The sequence below is a fragment of the Haliotis cracherodii genome, unplaced genomic scaffold, assembly GCF_022045235.1.
Source record: "Haliotis cracherodii isolate W230 unplaced genomic scaffold, xgHalCrac1.p SCAF_1, whole genome shotgun sequence".
NCBI lineage: Eukaryota > Metazoa > Mollusca > Gastropoda > Lepetellida > Haliotidae > Haliotis > Haliotis cracherodii.
Window position 1 is genome coordinate 60793336 of NW_027266264.1, and position 23636 is coordinate 60816971.

A 23636-nucleotide genomic window follows, 5' to 3' on the forward strand; every position below is an offset into this window, starting at 1 on the left:
TCATTTCCATGCACATTCTTGAAGTTTAAGTACTATTCTTGTATCCTTAATAATGCATATAATTTTTATTAACATAATGTATGGTTCTCCTGTTAATTGAAGATATATATTGAGCCTGTGGATTATTGTGTCGATCAATACTTATTGTGAAAACAGTTCATCAAGGCTAGTGATGAGAGTGAGTGAGTGAGTTGATATTTAAAGTCACATCGGCATTGTTTCAGCCATATCTTGACTTGAGCAAGTTATGCATTTATATAATATCTTAAGACCTGTCGGCGAAGGACAGTATAACAACTTGCAAAATATCACAGATTCTAATTGTAAAACTAGTTTTAGAACAATAAAATAATCACATTATAACAGACGACATAATATAAAAACGGACTATAGATCGTCAGCAACTGAAGGCAGACCACCATACTGGGGACCATGGGGGCTGATAAATCACAGAGATAACCACACAAGCAAACAGGTACTTGATTGTAACTATGCCCAGTATGGTATAGAAGTTGAATGTGATATCGTTTGCACTAAACACTTACCAGTAAATTTGATAACAATACATTTTGCCATGAATTTACGAATACAAATTTCCCTTTGTGTTTTTCACTCAATCTAATCTCTGCCGGGGAACACATGCATTTTTGTCAGTCTGCAAAATGTGTATGATACAAATACTCACACTATATGTACGAACACATACGTTGATAATATCCCTGCTTGTACTGGATTGAAGATATGCGACCCAGTTCAACCACATATCTGCCATGTGTCCGATCCCGGACATATCTGATCCCGGATGTGTCAAGCCACAAACTTTACCAACAATAACAAAGACAATGTTGAGTGGACATAATGAATAAGTGGCGACATGACGCAATTAGTCCATCCTAATCACGATAACTGCTAAGCATTATCCCCTATTTAAACAATTTACTGTCATTATAACTTTACTGTTGATTTAAACATATTTATTCACAAAGAGTGAACGGGATCGGGGGACAAGTTCTTCCAACTTTACTGTTGAAACTTTATATACAAGACGCAACCGAATGTCCGGTATTGCTAACTGTACTAACGGAGGTATATGTGATCTCAATTAACTCCGTAACATGGTTTAAATCATTTCTTGTTGTGTGTCTGAGCACATATAAATGGAAACCGTTACACTCCTGTGTCTTGGTCCAAAGAGGTCCCTGCCCCAGTGTAAACATGTCCTACATTAATTGATCATGTGATCAGAGACCAGGATGTGGCTTTCAAAACTTGGATTGAACACTGAACAAAGGATTGCTACATGTATAACTACTTGGTGTACCAACGTAAATGGATATTTTAAATTTTATGTTCATCATTTGCGTTTTATTTGGTTCGAACTTACAGTGTGACCGAAAAAACAATTTGTTTTGTGACGAAATTTTAACTAGGTGTTATATTTTAGAATATGTTTATTTTTATTGAACTTTGTATATGAAGCAAAGCTACTTTTTCCCCGTTAGCATATATGCGCATACTACAACAATTTGGAAAGAAGTCCTTCAACAGAAGCAACAAGGTCCACTTCCACGACCTGGGCCTATCGGGGAATGACAGTGACACGTATGTTCCTACTAAGGACATATACGTCAAAGAGACAAAAACATGGAAGATCAGACGCCTCAAGACTATCATGGAGATGCTTGGACATACAACTGTACGTACACGTGAAATTCCACAACTGTCATTTACAAAATAATAGAAATATAAATGGTCTAGGGGACATAACTGTGATTAAAGAACGTTTGAACTGGACGCACATTACTGCTGTTAGTCAGCACTACCTGTAGGCTTGAGGCTGATAAATATAAGGTTTTGTTTGTTTGTTGCTTAACGCCGTACTCAGCAATATTCCAGCGGCGGTCTGTAAATATTCGAGTCTGTACCAGACAATCCAGTGATAGATATCGTGAGCATCGATCCAATTGAGATCGATGACATGCATCAACCAAGTCAGCGGGTCTGACCGCATGATCCCGTTAGTCGCCTCTTACGACAAGCATGGGTTGCTGAAGACCTATTATACCCCGGATAAATGTAAGTAAAACGTAACAAAATTGCAAACACCTTTAAATGTCAGCAGGAGGAATCATAGACATATTGCTAAAAGGAGTGTAAAGGCTGATTTTACGAACTGACGAAGCAAGTATATATGTGACCAAATCAAGTCATTTAACGTTGAGATTTCACTTCAGTGAGTACATGTACAATATATATTACATAATCACCGTCTCCCTGAGGAGGACGAGGTAAGATTAGGGATTATTTTGGCAAATGTCAAAGTTACGAAATTTCCTTTTCACTAAGGCATTGAAAATGTAGACACTAAAGGCTGGAGCTGATCAAATAACGCTCGACAATGAGGGACAGTTGACAATTGAAAGTATTACAGTCTTGTGGAGATTAATTGTCACGCTGAATGTTTATCGGTGAAGTCCAGCATTTCACATATTGCTTTTAGTAAACCTTTTGACAAACTGTCCTGAATCTTTGAAGATAGATATGTAAAAGATATGTAACTAAATCCATGGTCACCACGCGTAGTGAAAAATGCCCCATCGATCAAGGAATCCAGGATCGTGGTGTTTTGGGAAAAAGGACGATTTTTCTACTTTCAAGCGCAAATTATCGGTTCATCCAATTGAGTTTTGACCGTTTGTTTGCATTGTCCTTATCTTCATCTCATAAGAAAAAAAATTGGGTCAACGGCTTGCTCATTTTCAAATATTTAAAATGTACATGTACCAGTCTATGGTGAATCTAATTTGTTTAGCAAGTTGTAGAAGGTCTTTGTCTTTAATCCCGAAATGTGCGTAATTTACCATCAAACTAGATAAGAATAAATATACTTACAACCATATTTCTCAATCACACACTTGCAATAAATGAATATTGTAAACTACAATTTTGACATCCGATCCCATTTTTTAATTTAACTCGAAATAATAAGGGCCTTTATTGTACATTTATTTCTGATACGCAGTCAGCCGCGGCCTCTCTGCCAACAGTACGAGGCACATATGCAACCTAGATGCACTCGCATTGGGTTGACGTATTCTGGCATCCCTCTGCATAAAGCCAACTGTGACTCTTCTTTAAAGGAACAATATGAAATGGTAACATCAAAATCTTATTGACTCTTATCACTTGCTTCTTGTTAAACTGGAAGCTGAGACGGGACTCTATTTCTCAATCAACATGTAGTATCATACCTATATACAAGAAAAATTTCAATTTCATACATAATGGATTGATGAAAATCACCATTATCACGGAAGAACAAAACAAATACTGGAACATGACTGACTCGCGGAATTCTCCCTTCTTAATTTAAGGTTGCGTACGATTACAATTTGTTATCCAGTAAGTAACAGGGTAACAGTATAATACCCGTGAAACCCATGCTTGCCGCAAGTGGCGGCTAACGGGATTCGGTGGTCAGGCTCGTTGACTTGTTTGAGGTGAGGTGAGTTGAAATTGGGTTTAACGTCGCGTCCAAGATTATTGCACTTATATAGCGACGTGCATGCACGTGTATGTGTGTGTGTTGCTGCTTGTACTAGTCCGGACTGATGCCGATTTATAGTGCTAGCTCACTGAGATACCATGCCGCAGTTTAACATGAATACCCCACTCAGACACAGTATACTGACTCTGAGCCGACCAGTCCTTGATTTAGCCCCTTAATGCCGAGCGCCAGACAGGGTAACAACAAGTACAATCTTTTAACGTCTTGACTTGTTTGATGCATGTCATCGTATCCCAATAGCGTAGATCGAAGCTCATGATGTCAATAACTTGATTGTCTGGTCCAGACTCGATTATTTACAGACCACCGTCATATAGCTGGAATATTGCTGAGTGTGGCGTTAACAACAAACAAAACAAAAACAAAATCATGCAGGGCGATGTTGCCATCAGAAACCTCATGCAAGGTGACAGATGGATAGGTCAGACATCTAAAACGTCAGGATGACGGTATCCTCTTTACGTTATGTTTAAAATAATTTACGATTGTCTGTGAGTACCACATGTAAATCAACCTACACTCTGAAAGAAAGGTTTTAACAAGATTTAACCATTTATTATTTTGACTTATTCATAATGTTCATGAAACAATAGACTAAGTTCATGTGTTTGGTGTGATAATTTAGAACTTTTACCAGTTATCATTCGCTACCAAAATGTTACTACCCGGGTGTATATCTCAACATAATTCATGAAGGTTGGTGTACTTTTCTTAACAGGAAAAAGCTCTCGTAAACATTTGGAACGAACATTTTCTATTTGTTTAATATCTTCAGGTAGGATGTTAATGGCACAATGTTACACGGATGAGAATCTTCGGCTACACGTGGTACTTCCCATTATGCAACAACCGAACGTCATTTTCCATCAAGACAATGTCGGACCTCACATTGCAAGACTAACAAAACAGCCTTTTTCACGAATCACAACTTCAAGGTACTGCCAATGACAATGATATGTGTCAATTTTGAACAATCGATTACAATCTGTTGATCATTTATATGATAAATGAACTATTATCTTAATCGCTCTTGTGGGATTTATTTGTGCAGAAAAAAATAATTTCCTGCACAACTAATAAACCTTATCACACGATAATTTTCTGCATTTAAACGATCCTCCTTATATTTATACATGAAGCATATAATCCTTTTGAACCAAATGACAGGGTGTATCAATTATCCACAACAATATAAAAGCTTGGCTTTATTTGCTTGTTTCTAAACTCCCTAAATGTATTCGTTTTTTAGATACAGAAATCAGATATGCTTATATGAATGCTTCGTTCACGTGTATCGAGAATTTAGAAAACTCGCCGCTGATTGGGTAAACAGAACGTTCATTTGACGTAATCGCATGATTTGTCAAATAAATCACAGGAATTATCCACGGATGACAGAAATTGAACACGTGCATATAATATGCAATACATTGCCGATCATCGATATTCCTACCTTTGTAAATAGCATATGACGACTAGCCGCGTTATAAGTGAGTCAGTGGGACACCAGGGAAGCGTTGAGTACATTGCGCAACAAGCACACGCAATCTGCAGCTGCAGGCTGTAACAGGCTCACGCAGGTACAATGGCTCTCGGAACGAAGACTGTGGCCATAGTCCTTGTTGGTGGCACCTTGCTTGCTGCCGTAATTCTATATAGTGCTCAGGATAGGATTGGAGAAACAGGAAATACCATCATGCAGATGATTTCAAGTGAAGGTAACAAACATATCAACATCATACATGCAATTGTGGGCGTCGAGAAATCACGATAACAGAAACTAGGCTAACTTTTATCAGAAGATTACAAGCTAGCGACATTTGAAGTCAGTGTGAACTTTATAAAAAAATTCCCGTTTACCAGATAAAATTGGCTGTACGCTATCAGATAACTATGTTATGTCTGGAATACCGATAAGTTTTTATAGTTGCTATATGGTTAAAAAAACACCTCACATTTGTCTTGTTAGGAGCCTGTGCTACCAGGATACTTTGCTACCGGGATACACCAAGTGTAAATTTGCGCAATCGATTGACGTGGTTACGCTTCTTCGTGGGTGCCTTGTCACCGAGACTCAGTTGGACATTCGAGTATATGATTATATAACTCTAAGATGTAAAGACATGAAAATAATCCAAATACAAGGTTTAAGAATGCTTAGATTTATATGTAGTTTCACTTTCTAACGGTATTATTTGACTTACTTTGCCTATTTCCTATAGAGTGTAATTAATAGCAACTTTAGGTTAAGCCGGGCGGTATTTACACTTTTAGCTGTCCCGGTAAGGAAAGTATACAATATACCATGTGGATCTTACGACTAGAAAAAGCTTTATGTAGCTTTTATTTTTTATAAGTATCAGAAAGTGGTTTGGTGATATAATTTTAGTTATTGTCTAGGTATAATACAGAAGTAAGATGTTATGGTTTTCTGTTTTGCAATAGTAAAGTTAATTTGCACCCACATTATTTTTCTTTGTAAAAGTATCCGTCAATCCAGGGTGATGTAGCCGAAATATATGTTTTAGCTATGTCATGATCAGTTAAAATATGATCTAGTGGTTACTTAACCTTTCTCGCAGAATTCGAGAGGCTTATACGCTTGGTTTTGCGAAACAATATTGTAATGGCTGGCACAGACAAAATGGAAAATATGCTTCTAACTGTGAAAGTATTGACGCTATGATGTACTGAGGTAACAGCCTACATACATCTCTTCAGCTGCGATATTATTTTCACAAAATCGATGGAGGGTGTTCAGCTTGAGGATAAAAAGTTCGCAAACTGATAACAAAATCTACTCCGTAACAAAGTATGATTCCATTTGCAGTAAAGTAATAAAATAAACTGATGTTAAGTGAACAAAAAATTATTTATCGAAAACTGCATTTGCGCGGTTTAACAACGTTAACACTATGGGTGCAGCTTTCTCCTTTTTTGGACATATTGATTTTCATGGCTTAATAATAGATGACATTGATTGCTCTTGTTCAGGGAGGTCATACGTTATATCGAGCTTTATCAGTCTGGACATTATCTAGATTATTTATAAGGCTGTTTTACTTGATCCCTGTCGGTTTCTTGATTTCTTCCTTACCACGCTTTCCGTGTGAATAATTTACTCAGACGTTCTTTACAGGTAATATCTTGTGCCGCACAAGAACATATTATGTATTCACGGAAGATACCTGTAGTGTATTGTAACAATAAGAATGATTCTATTTTAGATTACTTTTGATCATATTTGCAATAAACATACTCCGGTTTGATGTATTAATTTGACATATGTGATATTATTCTTAATTGGGGTCAAACTGAACTATGAATGTTGTACATGTATATAATTATCAGCCTAGTATGATTCCCTTGTTTTTTTAAACATATTTTATTGACACAAAAAGGTCAAATGGATTTGACGAATGTTTTTCAACTTTCATTATACAAATCGACACAGCAGACTATTGTTAATATTGAACATACAAGGAAAATATAAGGTGCAAATACATATACAGTGCAGTCCCTCCGTGGAAATAGTAACACAAACAATATTTATTAATCATAGGCTATTGTTGTCAGCAATACTGTATCATAGTCATCTGTAGAGGTTATAAATGGGAAAACAACATATGTAAAATACGAAATGTCAATGATTATAAACTGCAGTGAACCCAGATGTTTAATGTGTTTTCTTTTAAACGATACGGGAGTATATTTGCTCTTTTATCACCAGCTACGAAGTAACGAGGCGGTTAAAGTAGATCTAGTTGAAGTGCCTACATTCAAAACATGAAAGTTTTGAAGAAGGCCTGCATTCCCGAGAAAGGTTATGATTGTCAATGAAATTGACTGGGTTTATAATAACACAAACTGCTTGAGCGCATTCGTATATGCGGGCAGTTGCTCCCGATGTTTGAGCATGTAATTTGTGCTTGTTAAGGTAGATGCACAACCACAGGTTTCATTGTTATAGTTATAGTGGTAGTTAGTATTAACATGAGAATCCCCTAGCCGCAAAGAAACTAGTCTTGTATGCATATGCTATGGTATAATGTAATTCTAATAAATAGTTTGTCAGTTATCATGTGTTTGTTAAATTTATTATAAATCTGATTTCTTTCAGCCGCTTAATTTTCAAAAATATACATGTAACTGACATTGATGATTTTCTCAGTTCACCTTCACTTGCTGAACACTGCACATTCAATTATGAAGTACCCGGAGCATGTGCTTATTATATATTGTTGACAAGACTAGTGGCACAATAATGTACTTAATGCCAAAATCGTAATGAACACCATTTGGGGGAAGTGAACATTGTGTCGGTTGCATTGTGGTGCTAGGATACCTGGTGTCGATTTGATATTTCCTCCTGTTGTTGACTTAGAAAACATTGCATATCAACGTTGATAAACAACTAACACGTCCCATTTTAATTCTGGAAACCCAAAAGTCCAGAAACTCTACGCTCTTTGCCCAGTCTCGGTTAAAGGTATTTACAAAATTAAACATGCCGTTTTCATGGGAACATACCAAGGAAGAAAAAATGAAAAAAAAAATGTTTAAAAACTCAATATTTAGACTATGTCGCCCATGGGCGAGAATATGTTCCTTTACTTAAAACTCATGTTTTTGTTTCGCAAATACATTTAATGTATTCATTCAAGTATCATGACACAAAATTTAACTCATTTTAACTTAATTCAACGATTTTATAGCGATATTGAAATATTTCGCCCATGGGCGAGAAAAAGGTTTGGCCCATGGGCGAGAACATGTTCCTTTACTTAAAACTCATGATTTTGTTTCGCAAATACATCAAATGTATTTATTGAAGTATCATGACACAAAATTTAACTCATTTTAACTTAATTCAACTATTTTATAGCGATATTGAAATATTTCGCCCATGGGCGAGAAAAAGGTTTGGCCCATGGGCGAGTATATGTTCCTTTACTTAAAACTCATGATTTTGTTTCGCAAATACATTAAATGTATTCATTGAAGTATCATGACACAAAATTAAACTCATTTTAACTTAATTCAACGATTTTATAGCGATATTGAAATATTTCGCCCATGGGCGAGAAAAAGGTTTGGCCCATGGGCAGGCCCATTGGCGAGAACATGTTCCTTTACTCAAAACTCATGTTTTTGTTTCGCAAATACATTAAATGTATTTATTCAAGTATCATGACACAAAATTTAACTAATTTTTACTTAATTCAACTATTTTACGGCGTTATTAAAATATTTCGCCCATGTTTTCGTCAGTCCCTTTCAAGCATCAACTAACTGTTTGCAAAGTATATTGTATCATGTGAAATATACTTTATATTATATCATTACATTACTATTTTAAAAGGGCATTTGGTTGGATGTTTCCTTTAGTTCTACAAATTTCACCTGTTTTACATATTGTAGCGATCTTTAATGAACCCGGCCTTACCTCTCAAAACGTTTTGACAGTTTATCATACGAATTCATGTGCGTGTACTCCAATTCATTGGAGTTATTTTACACAACATTAAATTTTAGTTAGTTTCTATTTCATTTCCCATTTTATGTCCCGTTGATACATCACACTGGGCAATTACGTGACACTAGGTGTGCAATATACAGGTACGCGTGCGCGTATTTTAATGAAAAAAAACTATTCGTCTTTTATTGCATAACGTTTGGCTGAATATCTTACATTCTAACGAAATCTCGAAATAATTATTTAATTACATGCGGTTTCGAACTGACCAGTGGGAAATATGTTTCAATGCGATTGAGGAAAACGTGAGTGAATATTGTGACACTAAAGCAACTTTTAACTGCATTGTCACTTTTGGTATGAAAATGGTAACAGTTCAGAAAAAAACAACAGCCTTCTTATGATAATTCTCATTAGTACGTTGTATCTAATTACAGTGTCGGCCTTATTTACAGGTGATTCTACAATACCTGCTCTCGGTCAATTACGATCTACCACACCACGCGTGAATAAACAGTTATGCAGGTGTTGCTGTGGGCAAATACCTAGCCTGAAAATGTTTATTTTTTTTAGGATACATGTTTTACAAATGTTCGTTGATATGTGGATATATTGAGCACAAAGACAAAAAAATGTTTATGAAAGATGAACTAGTGCCTTGATATATTCATCGAGATGTGTATCATCGTTTAATGGGGTCATTCAATAAATGTTTGGAGGAGATATCAAAGGAGCCGCCCAATATACACAGTGTCGTCCGGTGAACTACCACCCCACCCTGTCCATTAGAGTTATGTAATCGGTACACAAATATATTTGATGCGGTGTCAGTGCGGAAGGAGTTTGAATTACGTCCGCCACTTGCCACAGAAATCCTCAAAGTATAGAAACAATAAACAAGGTCAATCCGTACTAATTACCTAGTGACGCACGTAACAACGACTGTCAATAGGGAAAATGGTGAAAACAAATTGAAATAGATTTTAATAAAACATTATTGTACTAAATAACTCGCAAAAGCGGTGCCTAAAATTGTTTGACCGTGTTATGTGTGATGTAAACTGACGAATAGCAAGTAATTGTCATGCTGTACGCATGGTTCCATATACAAATTCAGTTATACAACCGGTATGCAACTGAGAACTGAGATACCAAGTACAACCTGCATTCACACACGGAAGCAATATACTTGTGTGTATGCCCTCTCCTCTAAAAAATGTATCACTAAAGTATTTGCATTGTAATAAATATAGTAATGATAAAACTTGGTAATTTGGTAGGTCTCCGACAGATATGATTTTCAGTTTTTTTACACCTTTGATTGATACGGATTACGTACCTGTAGTCTAGTCACTGTCTCTAATGTATCTGCTTGTTAGAAATTTCAAATGTCTTGTTATAGCACTGTTCCTAAAATACGACGTTTCTGCCGGTCGTAAGTTCATTGTTTGACTGAGCACACTCGTGTCGGGGTTGCGATATTTTCTTCTCTTTGTTGGCAGCCTGCCACCGGTCTGAATTTTGAGAAAGGTCTCAGCATGGGACTGTTAATTACTTCTTAATGGTGTCTACAAGCTTACAAACTTGTAGATGTTGGGTGCGGTTAGGACCAAACTTTTTCAGCTCAGAGTGTTAGTGGTCCTGGAACCCATAGTGTCAAACAGGTTCTGCACAAAACGTCCATCAGATTCTACTGTTCAGCAACATTGTCACTGAATTTCAGAACTCTGGCATGATAGAATAATCTAGGATTTCGAAGGTGAACGAGGGGAAAGGCAGACGCACGTGGATTTACCCTCAGGTTATTATTGTCTGGAGTTCACATTTTGGGGCATTTCATATACTAATTGAAAAGAGTTCACCTGCACATGTCCACTTTAGTGATACAGACTATAACCAAAAATGCAATGAGCCGTAGCTCTTAATCCCTTATAACAACGGTAACAACAACCAGGGTGAGGACACAGTAAGGTTAAACCGTGTCCAACAGACAATCTGAGGTGGCTATCTCCCATCAAGTCAGCTCTGTTTTTAAGCGCATAGTTATGTTTTTACATATTGAAATAAAAGGAATTTAAAAAATTATATTCAACAAACCTACACATTACCAAATACAAAACTTTATAACCCTTTCTAGACTTCGTTCCAATTAACCTGGATCATTCAACTCGCTCGCGAAGGTCTTATGCGACTTTAAAGTGAATACGTCTACAGTGTACAAGTAACTTTTAACTGTATCATATATACTCATAATAAGCAATTATTTTCGTTCCTAATTCGAATGAGCACATTCTGAGGCTAAATCTGCAAAAGGACAGATAAAATATTTCTTTGTACAATGCAAACGATACAAACGTAGCGGCTGATAATAGAGACAATGATTTAATAATCTGCAATATATCAAGTGTTCTCGTTCAATCTATTGTACATATTAAAGTGATTGTAAAGTTTCATGGAGTACTAAAATGTTGTGGTATTATGAATGTATTTAGAATATGAATAGCGAAAAACAGTCACCATATCGGATGTACATGTATAACTTGTCTTCCAACACCACGCTAGTGCCGAGGCCCATGGTCATAAAACTAATCGGTCCCATAAAAGGAGCAAATAGTTTCGCAGATACTTCTTGCTATGGTTCACTCCCAATTGTCAGACGACCTAATCATCAGTCAGACCAGTCAAGTGTGACCAGCGTACCTGCCTGGTTTTGGCTCCTAATTACTGAACTGCCCAATACTGTCATACTGTGGGCAGAGTAAGCGGCCTCGTTGAGTGATACAGACTAACCAGATTATGATTGTGTTTGTAAGTTGCGTTTAATCTGTGTCGGGTTGCAGTTGTTTTATTAGCCAAGACTAGGGGTAGTTTTTTCAATGAAACCTTTTAGCCGTTGAGTTTATTTTGCATTCATTTCATTAAATACATTGTTAGGTAGAATTATAACACGTTATATGGATTAAACATCTCCCTAATCTGAGTATAATCTCACATGTACTCTAAGTTCCGTACTATATTACTTTGCGGAGACACTGAGTATAATTTTTTAGTTGGCATTGTATGCTGTCTGATGACTTTACACAAATCCCTGCATTCAATAGACCCGTGGAGATCTTCAACAAACCATTCTTGGCGTAAAAGGGCGACAGCGCTTGTCGTAAGAAGCGACTACCGGGATCGGGTGGTCAGACTCGCTGACTTGGTTGATGCATGTCATCGTATCCAAATTGCGTGGATCGACGCACATGATGTCAATCACTGGATTGTCTGGTCCAGACTCGATTATTTACAGACCGCCGTCATACAGCTGAAATATTGCTAAGTGTGGCGTTATACAACTAACAAACAAACAAAACACAAAAAGAGAAAGTGTATGAGTACTAAAACTTGCAATAGATATGCGTACCCTACGTTCACACATGAGTCCCATTCGACAGTCTACAACACACGAATAACTGTCAAACAAGTTTGGGTACCCGTTCTGTTCAGGCAAGTTATTTAGTTCGATACTTTTGTATTAAAATCCTTTTCAATTTGTTTTCATCCTTTTTCCCTATTCCATGCATGTTTATGTTGCTACATCTTATTGCTCATGTTTCCAAGTATTGAAAAACACTTTAATGTTTCTCCTTCTTAATCTAACTTTATAACATTTCCGGTCATTGCCATCATCTAATACACAAGAGATGATACCAAGACATATTTTATTCGGTTTTATGGTCTATGCGGTCTTACAATTGATTTTATTAGTCTTTAAATCTTATGTCTAGTAAATATTTTCACAAACAGGGCTGTTAACTGATATAAGGAATGACATCCAGTTGAGGACTGAATACGACGTACGTTAGTCTGGTAACGACATTTCTACAATAATTTTTTGAATAAACCGTTAATACGCCAGTTGTGACAGGGATGATGGTATGGTAGATGTAGCAGACATATTGACAGCCGTTGTTACGCGAGTCACTAGGTTATTAGTACGGCATTGGCCTTGTTGATTGGTACTATACTTTCTGTGGCCACTGGCGGACGTAATTCAAACTCCTTCCACACTGACATCGCACCAAATATATTTGTGTACCGATTACATAACTCTTACTGACAGGGTGGGGTGGTAGTTCACGCGAAACGGACGACACTCTGAATATTGAGCGGCTCCTTTGATATCGCCTCACAACATACTTTTAATGAATGACCAATTAAACAATGATACACATCAGGATCGCGGAGAAAATACAAGCTTCGTTCGCGTTGAATATATATATCAAGGCACAAATTCATCTTTCATAAACTTTTTGTGTCTTGGAGCTTAATATATCCACATATCAACGAAAATATGTAATACATGTATCCACAAAAATATACATGTACAGGCTAGGTATTTGCCCACAGCAACACCTGCATAACTGTTTATTCACGCGTGGTGTGGCAGATTGTAATTGACCGACAACAAGTATTGTAGAATCACCTGTAAATAAGGCCGACGCTGTAATTAGACACAACGTACTAATGAGAATATGAAAATTATCATAAGAAGGCTGTTACGTTTTTCTTAACTATTACCATTTTCATACCAAAAGTGACAATGCAGTTAAAAGTTGCTTTAGTGTCACAATATTCACTCACGTTTTCCTCAATCGCATTGAAACATAATTCCTACTGGTCAGTTCGACACTGCTTGTAATTAAATAATTATTTCGAGATTTCGTTAGAATGTAAGATATTCAGCCAAACGTTATGCAATTAAAGACGAATAGTTTCTTTCCATTAAAATACGCGCACGCGTACCTGTCACGTAATTGCACAGTGGGATGTATCAACGGGTCATAAAATGGGAAATGAAATAGAAACTAACTAAAATTTAATGTTGTACACGCACATGAATTCGTATGATAAACTGCCAAAACGTTTTGAGAGATAAGGCCGGGTTCATTAAAGATGTTGGGTGCGGTTAGGACCAAACTTTTTCAGCTCAGAGTGTTAGTGGTCCTGGAACCTATAGTGTCAAACAGGTTCTGCACAATACGTCCATCAGATTCTACTGTTCAGCAACATTGTCACTGTATAATAATCAAGGATTTCGAAGGCAAAACCTTTTCTCGCCCATGGGCGAAATATTTCAATAAATCTGTAAAACAGCTGAATTGAGTAAAATTGAGTTACATTATGTGCCATGAAAATAGTAAGAACACCTGCATGTATTTGCGAAACAAAAACATAAGTTTTAAGTAAAGGAAAATATGCTCGCCCATGGGCCAAACCCTTTTCTCGCCCATGGGCGAAATATTTCAATATTGCTGTAAAATCGTTGAATTAAGTTAAAATGAGTTAAATTTTGTGTCATGATACTTAAATAAATACATTTAATGTATTTGCGAAACAAAAACATGAGTTTTGAGTAAAGGAACATATTCTCGCCCATGGGCCTACCCATGGGCCAGACTTCGCCCATGGGCAGGCCCATGGGCGACATAGTCTAAATATTGAGTTTTTGAACATTTCTTTTTCATTTTTTCATTAAATTTTGTGTCATGATACTTCAATGAATACAATTAATGTATTTGCGAAACAACATCATGAGTTTTAAGTAAAGGAACATATTCTTGCCCATGGGCCAAACCTTTTTCTCGCCCATGGGCGAAATATTTCAATATCGCTATAAAATCGTTGAATTAAGTTAAAATGAGTTAAATTTTGTGTCATGATACTTCAATGAATACAATTAATGTATTTGCGAAACAACATCATGAGTTTTAAGTAAAGGAACATATTCTTGCCCATGGGCCAAACCTTTTTCTCGCCCATGGGCGAAATATTTCAATATCGCTATAAAATCGTTGAATTAAGTTAAAATGAGTTAAATTTTGTGTCATGATACTTCTTTCAATACATTTAATGTATTTGCGAAACAAAATCATGAGTTTTAAGTAAAGGAACATATTCTCGCCCATGGGCCAAACCTTTTTCTCGCCCATGGGCGAAATATTTCAATATCGCTATAAAATCGTTGAATTAAGTTAAAATGAGTTAAATTTTGTGTCATGATACTTGAATGAATACATTAAATGTATTTGCGAAACAAAATCATGAGTTTTAAGTAAAGGAACATATTCTCGCCCATGGGCCAAACCTTTTTCTCGCCCATGGGCGAAATATTTCAATATCGCTATAAAATCGTTGAATTAAGTTAAAATGAGTTAAATTTTGTGTCATGATACTTGAATGAATACATTAAATGTATTTGCGAAACAAAAACATGAGTTTTAAGTAAAGGAACATATTCTCGCCCATGGGCCTGCCCATGGGCCTACCCATGGGCCAGACTTCGCCCATGGGCAGGCCCATGGGCGACATAGTCTAAATATTGAGTTTTTAAACAATTTTTTTTTCATTTTTTCTTCCTTGGTATGTTCCCATGAAAACGGCATGTTTAATTTTGTAAATACCTTTAACCGAGACTGGGCAAAGAGCGTAGAGTTTCTGGACTTTTGGGTTTCCAGAATTAAAATGGGACGTGTTAACTGTAATTCATCTCCATGATTACATCAATGCAATACAGGCTGTCTAAGTGCACATGGTATGGCAGATAGAGCTTAGAGAACTACCCACAGAATGGCAGGTCGGTTGTCCAATCACATGTTTTGGTCATACAAAAGGACGTTAAAATATAGCACTTGATGTTACCCTGGATAAAACAAGTACTAGTCCGTATAATACATCTGAATGTGGTATCCATGTTCAACGGGGGCGGTCGGTTAGCCTAGTGGTTAAAGCGTTTGCTCGTCACGCTGAAGACCCGGGTTCGATTCCCGACATGGGTACAATGTGTGAAGCCCATTTCCGATGTCCCCCGCCGTGATATGGCTGAAATATTGCTAAAAGCGGCGTAAAACCAAACTCACACACTCACTCCATGTTCAAATGCGATACTGTATCCAGTGTGCTGACAGCATCATTACCGGCATAAGTCCGGGCTAGTACAAGCAACCATTCATCAATTATAAAATCGTTTAAACCACCATATTGTACAATCTGTGTACCCTCGTCTTTATTTGCACTTTTGTCCTGTCTATCAATTTCAGTCGCCAATTTTCGAAATTATTTTACTTCGAAAACCATCTTCGTTTTGTCAGTCATTTTCATCTAATTATAATTTCGTATTAAAATATAATAGTTTGAAAGCAAACGATAAGAATAAATACATTGACCTGCATATTAAATATACATTTCCAAAATGATATTGTTATATCTTTTAGGCTCAAAACGTTCAGAATAGTCGTTTAAAATATGCATGTACGTTTTCTAAAAAATAGATTTTGAACCTGTCCAGCAAATGGATCTAGATGTATATACATGTATCACATAAACAGTACGTATTTGTCTTTAATTGAGTGCACATATAACTTATTGTGTTATAGGTACAATACGAATGCACTATATAATACAGTTTCATATTTTTTTTCACGTATTGTAAAAAGGTTTGCGTGCACCATGGGGTGTTATGTGTATTTGTAACCTTGCCAAATGACTGACTTTATGTATACACTACATGACTGACAGTACATGTATAATACAATATCATTTCGTTTTCGTCTTGGAAGGATTAATTGTTAAAAAGTCAAATAAAAGATTTTAATCGAACCCTATAAGAACTTCACAAAACGCCACAGTTGTCCGTTAACACATGAGGCAATAACTGACGAAAAACCATGAAGCAGTGTCGAACACTGTCGAGCAAATGATTGGGTGTACTGTATTATTGAAAGTATTCTAACACTTTTAAAGCGCTATCTATCAAACATTTGACACAGTGCGGAGGATATGACAGTATCAGATCATACATGTACTGTATGGTTGTCGCATTAACATTAAGCCAGTGTTGCCATTTAAATCAAAGTGTTCGGTACATTCTTGTCATCTTTTATTCATGTCATCAACACCGAAATAACACAACTGTTTCCAAAACACCACTGAGGCTACTGCATAAAGAGAGTGTTTCCAGAATGCCTTTTATCTCATAATCATTTACCATAATTACCTATTTGAAATGTCATGTGAACATTTGACTTGTCTTTGCATGTGTTTGTGACGGGTTCCACCCGTGGGACAGGATACGCTATTCATTTCGCGGACATCCTGCATTATCATTATTTCGCAGTGACTCATTGAAACATGCTTTTGATATAGTCGAAATCGCACTACGACTTTTAGCAGAGAGTTCTTGAGATTATGGAAATGGTTATCTGCATTAGAAACAAAGCAATAGTTTAAAGCTAAGGGTATAGGATGCGGAATTGGCGGAATGTAAGAGGCACGACGGCGGAATTAACACTGTAAATCAGAAAATATTATCAGTGACGTACAAAATATGAATAAGGGACAGTAACTCATAAATATTGTTAGTACACCGACGATAACTACATGGTCTGCTTTTATGTTTTTTTATTCTTTTGTTTATTTATCAGATGTTTATATGCAAAATGTGAAAAGCATACATTCGTACTTATTGTTGATGATATACTTACAAAAACATCACCTGTAAACGAGCATTTATTAGAAATGTGTTTCATCAAGTTTTTCAAAGTTTTGATGTTCAAATGAAGTGACTTTTGTTTTGGAGTTAATAATATTAAGAGTAAACATATTTAGTAACATCTTTTCCAGCGAAAGACAATCAGATGCACCCTAATGATGACAAGGAATTTTTAAAGATTACGGAGTGGTGGCAAGCTTCTTCCATCTTGAAATGGTAGGTAAAGGGCGAAATATTTCGTTGCACCTGAACCTATAGTCGTATAGTCAGCGGAAGGACTGCAAATTCGAGACCTTCTGAATTGAGAATGTGTACAGGTAATTGGTGCCTCTAATTCATTTGATGAACACCAATGTTGGTTGATATATCATGTTAAATTCCATCCTTACTTGGCCAAGACGAAGTTTAAAGATAGTATCCCTTTAGAGTGTTTTGCATTTATAAGTAAGATGGTGTCAGTATTTACTTAAACTCCATTGCAACCATTTTCCGTTTATGTTCAGGTGAATACGTAACTTGCCTTCGCATGTGTTTGTGACGGTTGCTTCCGATGGGGCAGGGTAAGCACACATCGTTTGCGAACATCTAGAATCATCTCTATTTGATAGTGTTTCATAGACATATGCTTATGAAGCAGTTACGAATTCACCCCGAGCTTGCGACAACATTTATGCAATGTTTGGCACTCACTCCGGGAAGGTTCAAACTCCAAAGTGTTGCTCAAACAAGGTAAAACTCAGTTATCCCGTAATATGCCAAGGAGAGGCACGGGCCACCGAGCCGTGGATGCCCGTGCCTATAATAAAAACAGAAGATGAGATTGGGTTAAATGGCCGAGGGTGTGCAGGTACTAGTGGGCTACTTAGCTGCTAATTGTGTATACCAAAATGCTACCGTTGCCATGGCCACGCGCGTGGCCAACGGCGATTGCAGCTAGCGCTGCTGGCCTGAGACTGCTACCGCTGTCCGGACCCCACGGTAGCATATTTAAACGCTACCATTGCTTGGCAACTCCCACGCTGCCAAAAGCAGCTCCACGCTGCTGGCCTAAGTCAGACTACCGCTGCCCGGCCCCAGGTAGCCGGCCAAAGCAGATCCCACTGCCTGGCCCCATTAGCAAAACCATTATGCGGCTCCCGCCGCGGACCCAACTGTCAGCTACCGCTTGACAAGACGACTACCGCCGCAGGGCCCATATACGTGGCAATTGTTTGCCCCAACGTATGTTATTTTACGATTCCCCGGCTGAAAAGTCGGGAAAGACAAGGTTCCCACTGAGAAGCAGGTAACCCCGGAAAGGTTCCCGCTGAAAAGCAGGTAGCCTTAAGCACGAGTATTAATTTGGAAGCAAGTTAATTTGTTACTAGCAGTGTAGCCCACAAGAACCCCGCCACAAAGCACCAGAGTGCTACCCCACACCCACGGCCACGCGATACGCGCAGATAGCATTGTTGCCCGGCTTGCCTATGTACTGAAAGAAAACACTAACCTGTGGAGATAATATCCTTACTGGCGCAAAACAAGCGCCAGGGCATGCAACAAATTGTCCGTAAACACACATAGTCCTTTGTCACTCAGGTGGACGCCCTCCCAGGCGTACCATGTCTTGTCTGATGCCAGGATCTGGGGATGTGGCACCATTGTACCGCCGAGCTCTTTGACTCGGTTGGCCAGTCGGCGGTTGATATTCTTCCGCATCCCCTCGATCTTTAGTGGTTCCCTGGCATCGTGCCAGTAGCGCCTGGGCAGCATTGATGATACGATGATCTTGGTGTCAGGAAGCTGGGGTTGTATCCGAAGGATTGATGCCACCATGTCAAGGTAGAGTTGGCTGCCCTTGACCGAGCACAGGTCGTTGGAGCCCAGGTGAATGATGAGGGCTCTGGGGCTGCGCCGTGTCGCCTTGACCTGTGCATCTAGAATGGTGTCCAGCTCCTTCCACCTCATCCCCCCTCGTGCCAGCCATAGCATCCTCGGTTGGTTCGGACTGGTGCCCTTCAGGAGCAAGTAATGCCATGCCCTGGCCATGTAGCTGGATCCCACCATCCAAACTGTAAACAATAAGAAGTGTAGTAAGTACCATGAAAGGCTATTGGAATTAATTGTGACACATTGAATTTGTTGGTAAGCGTATGTAAGCATTGTAGCAATCTGATTTCCACCTGCCGTATTGTTGTATGAGGTGTTCGGGCACCCCGTTCAAGGCTGCTGATGTGGCTGCCCCAATGATGTGGAGTGCGAAGAATAGCGGGCCGTGTTTATGTTGCTGTGTGCTAAGGCCTTTTTTAGGAGTGCCTGGAATTGGTACCTTGTAACGGGGGAATGGTCGAAGTGAACGAATGCATGTTGTGGGCCGGAGGGGCGCGCCTCCAGGTAGTGCTTGAAGGCTACTACCGGACATAGCGGATTACCTGGTATAGATGACATTGTAACTGTTGTCCCCATCCTGTACTGATCAGACTTTGAGTGTGGTAAATGGATTGAAAGCTGCTGGGGGTTGCCCGAGCAGCTTAAATTCTGGATGGCGCAACCTGTTTTTGAGGGTCCAGTTTGGACCAGTTCGCTAACCCTAAAGAAACCGAAGAAGGCTGTGCAGTAGACTGCCTTGAACAGCCTGGCTTCATATGCTGATGAGCATACGTGAGGCAGATTGTTGAGCTGAAACCACGAGAGAGCATCGGCAATAGTGTTAGCAGTGGAACATACATACTTTGCCTTAAACATAATATTATATCGGAGGCACTGCAGGATTAGTTGACGGAGTAGGCTCATCACTCTGGGGGCCTTGGTTGACTGCTTGTTGATTATTGTTACGACGGCTTGGTTGTCGCAGTAAAAGAGGACCTTTTTGTTTGCGAGTTGCTTGCCCCAGATTTGGATGGCCAGTGTGATGGGGAACAGCTCCAGGAGCGTCAAGTCCCGTGTGGTTCCATCCGTCACCCACTGGGGTGGCCATGCGCCGTTAAACCATTTGCCCTGCATGTAGGCCCCAAAGCCGGCGCCACCCGCTGCGTCTGAAAACAGCTGGAGGAAATCGCTGTCCACCCACCGTTGGTACTGAAACACTGAAATGCCGTTATAACTCGTAAGAAATGTTAACCACATTTGTAGGTCTTCCTTGACCCAGCTGGTAATCCTAATGTGGTGAAATGGTTGCTTACCTTTGCTAAGCAGATCGATTAGCCTGCGGCTGAATGCCCTTGCCATTGGTATAGCCCTGCACATAAAGTTAAGCTTGCCTATGAGGGACTGAAGGGCCCTTTTTGTGACCTTTATGTTACCTGTTGACAGGATGTCTTGGATTTCCCTTGTTGCCTCCTTGATCTTGGACTCTGGGATTCTGATCTGCATTGCAATGGTGTCGATTTCCAGCCCTAGGAATATCAGTTTGGTTGTGGGGCCTACCGTCTTGTCGTGCGCAATAGGAACCCCAAGCTGTTCTAGTGTATTCACGCATCCGTTGAGGTTGTCTGAGAAGTGGCTGGTGCCTGCTGTGCCCCCCGTTAGGAAGTCATCCAGGTAATGCATGATCTGACACTTTGGAAGATGCGATTGCATGCACCATTGCAAGAAGGTACTAAACGTTTCAAATATGGCGCAAGATATGGAGCAGCCAAATGGTAAGCATTTATCGAAATAGAACTCACCTTCGAATCTGATGCCTAGCAGCTCGAAATCGGATAGGTGGACTGGTATAATTCTAAAGGCCGACTGAATGTCTAATTTTGCTAGTAGTGCTCCCTTTCCCAGTTGTTGAACCATATGGGTAGCTTCATCAAATCTGGCGTACACGACGGAGCAGGCCTCTGTGTCTATGACGTCATTTATAGATTTACCCCTGGGATAGGATAGATGGTGAATTAGACGGAATTCCTCCGCATGCTTACCCAGGTGCTGACCATATCCTGGCTGCTTCTTGGGCACCAGGCCTATTGGGGATACTTGGAGGTTGTCTAGGGGGGTGTCCTTGAAGGGGCCCGCCATCCTGCCAAGGTCGACTTCCTTTTGTAGTTTTTGTTTCACGTAGCCTGCCGTGTCTTGGTGCGTGGCTGATCGCAAGTTTCGTGCCAGGCGACCCGTGCGGCTTCCCTGGAACTCGAGCCTAAAGCCAAAGCTAAAACCTACCCATAAATAATTTGCATCTTTGTAATTGACCCTAGCATATTGGCGTAACCAGGGTGCCATTTCATTGAGATCCACGGGGGAAGGGGCCATTGAATTTACCTGCCTTGACGGCTGGTTTTCTGTTAGGGAAAGGCTGATTGGGCTTGTATGGGGTCGGTTGGACCCCATTCCCTCGAAAGCAGGTCCTAGAGCTATGGGAATGTTTGCCACACTTACCGCATTTGTGAGTGTGCTTACAGTTGACCCTGCTACAGCCAAATTTATTGAAATCCCAGCATACCTAACTGGCGATGTCTCCCTGTACGTGTGTCATTGCGCCCCGTCCGCCTGATTCTGGTTGTCGTACCGGCTGTGTGACCATGTACTTCAGCCACAACTCCCCGTCGATGCTGTCCCAGCGTCGTGAGGGGTCCCTTGACATTCTGTGTCGGAATTGTTGGTCGTAGGTTGATCAGGCGCCCCCCCCCCGAATCGAAGTGCCGCCGTTCTTATGGTTTCCATGTAGGACAGCAACCCCTGGGTTGTGCGGACCTCGGAGTGCCTACTAACATATATACACATGAAAATGTGGAAAGCTGAAGTCCAGCTTGCCAGGGACAGGCGCTTTGGTTGCTGCTTTATTGGTTTAAAATTACCTTACCTGAGGAGTCGTACGCCATGGTAATCGTCCCGTCTTCGTGACTTCCCTCGGTGTTTAATAGTATTGTGCCGAGGTCGACATACTCGCCACGCCAGATTTTTTCCCTCACCTGTTGTTTGACGTGCGCGTCTATTCCATCCGCACGGAAGGATAGGGAATCCCCGTATCCTGCGATGTGATTGGCTGGCCAAGCCGCGTCACCGTCGGCCTCGTTGTGAGCATCGGGGATTCTCCCTATATTGGGCGAAATGGCGGGAGAACTAAAACCAAGCCTTACCTGTTGGTTTGCGCTAACCGGGCCGGGCGCTGAATGTTCCAGCAACTGGAGTATTTTTCCCAGTTGCTCGCTTACCTGGGTAGCCGAGTTGGCAGCCTGCGCGGCATTTACAAGCTGCGCCGATTGCACGTTAATTCTGTTGCCACCTTCAATTTTCCGTAATTGGCAGACTCACCATCAGCTGTTGCCTCCTGTACAATGCGTACTCCCGGGGTTTGTCTCCTGGTTGTCCTGGCCTGCTTGGCTCCCCTCACAAGCTTGTGGTTGGCGGCTGATCTTCTCTTGGGAGGCATCACGAAAAGTCGAGGTGGTGAGTTGGTGTTCCACAAGCGTAAGATTGTCCCGAGGGTGAAGTTCGGGAGTAGAACGGAATAAATGCGATACGGCGAGTGCTGAAATAGATGGTATTCAAAGCGTAATCGGCGAAACGGTCGCGATTGTGTAAATGCGATACGGCGAGTGTTGGAATAGATGGTATTGAAGGCGTAATCGGCGAAACGGTCGCGACTGGGTACAAAGGAAACGTACAAAGCGAAGGCGATTAGATACAGTGACACACGTGTGTACTTGGAGAAGGGCTGTTCGCGCATGACGGACTAACAAAGGGCGGGATGATGCTTGCGCGGGATTATTCCCCGGGCACGGTGCCGAGTGGTGGCCCAGGGGTGATTGAGTTACGAGGGGTGATTGGGTTACAGACGTAATTAGCCCATGGTTTGGATACGCGCGATAAAGTCATTTAGTAGTTAGTACTAAATGTAATTCTTTGCGTTTTCATATCCACGTTTTGTTACTCGAAGAATGTATGGACAATATCAGTTAGTGCATACGACTTCATGTTTACACTTACAGCCATACAACTGTATCATAGAAAAATATAATTTCTCAAAACGAGAGATGACATGAGGGTATATATGCTCAAATGTAACTATAGTAACATATATTTAGGTTTATACTTACTCCATTAATGCAAAAACATATAATAATCAATAATGATGAATAGATACGTCAACAAAG

The 23636-nt window shown here is 39.7% G+C and overlaps 2 protein-coding genes and 1 pseudogene across 3 annotated transcripts in view; 1 reads left to right on the forward strand and 2 right to left on the reverse strand.

The window, feature by feature from the left end:
• Positions 1-4961: 4961 nt before the first annotated feature.
• Positions 4962-23636, forward strand: part of LOC139465286 (probable methyltransferase-like protein 24) — a 30466-nt gene continuing 11791 nt past the window's right edge. Inside the window, exons 1-2 of one of the 2 annotated variants that reach the window (XM_071248136.1) lie at positions 4962-5286; positions 17709-17793. In XM_071248136.1, coding sequence (XP_071104237.1) covers positions 5154-5286; positions 17709-17793 — 218 coding nt within the window. In that variant the 5' untranslated portion in view covers positions 4962-5153. The remainder of the gene's footprint in view (positions 5287-17708; positions 17794-23636) is intronic. The other variant, XM_071247319.1, reaches the window with a different exon arrangement.
• LOC139472604 (uncharacterized) lies at positions 19777-22101 on the reverse strand. The gene is made up of 2 exons (XM_071255069.1): positions 21465-22101; positions 19777-21068 (listed from the first exon to the last, which is right to left on the reverse strand). Exons 1-2 carry the CDS (start codon positions 21868-21870, stop codon positions 19777-19779), a joined length of 1698 nt encoding a protein of 565 aa, XP_071111170.1. The 5' UTR covers positions 21871-22101.
• Positions 22320-23190, reverse strand: LOC139472794 (uncharacterized; annotated as a pseudogene).

Excerpts from the sequence above, each read along its gene's own strand:
- LOC139472604 (XM_071255069.1), bottom strand. The coding sequence starts at position 21,870 with ATGGGGTCCAACCGACCCCATACAAGCCCAATCAGCCTTTCCCTAACA. Across the intron at positions 21,069-21,464 it reads AGGATATGGTCAGCACCTGG|CAGGCACCAGCCACTTCTCA; the intron begins GTAAGCATGCGG and ends CGGGGGGCACAG.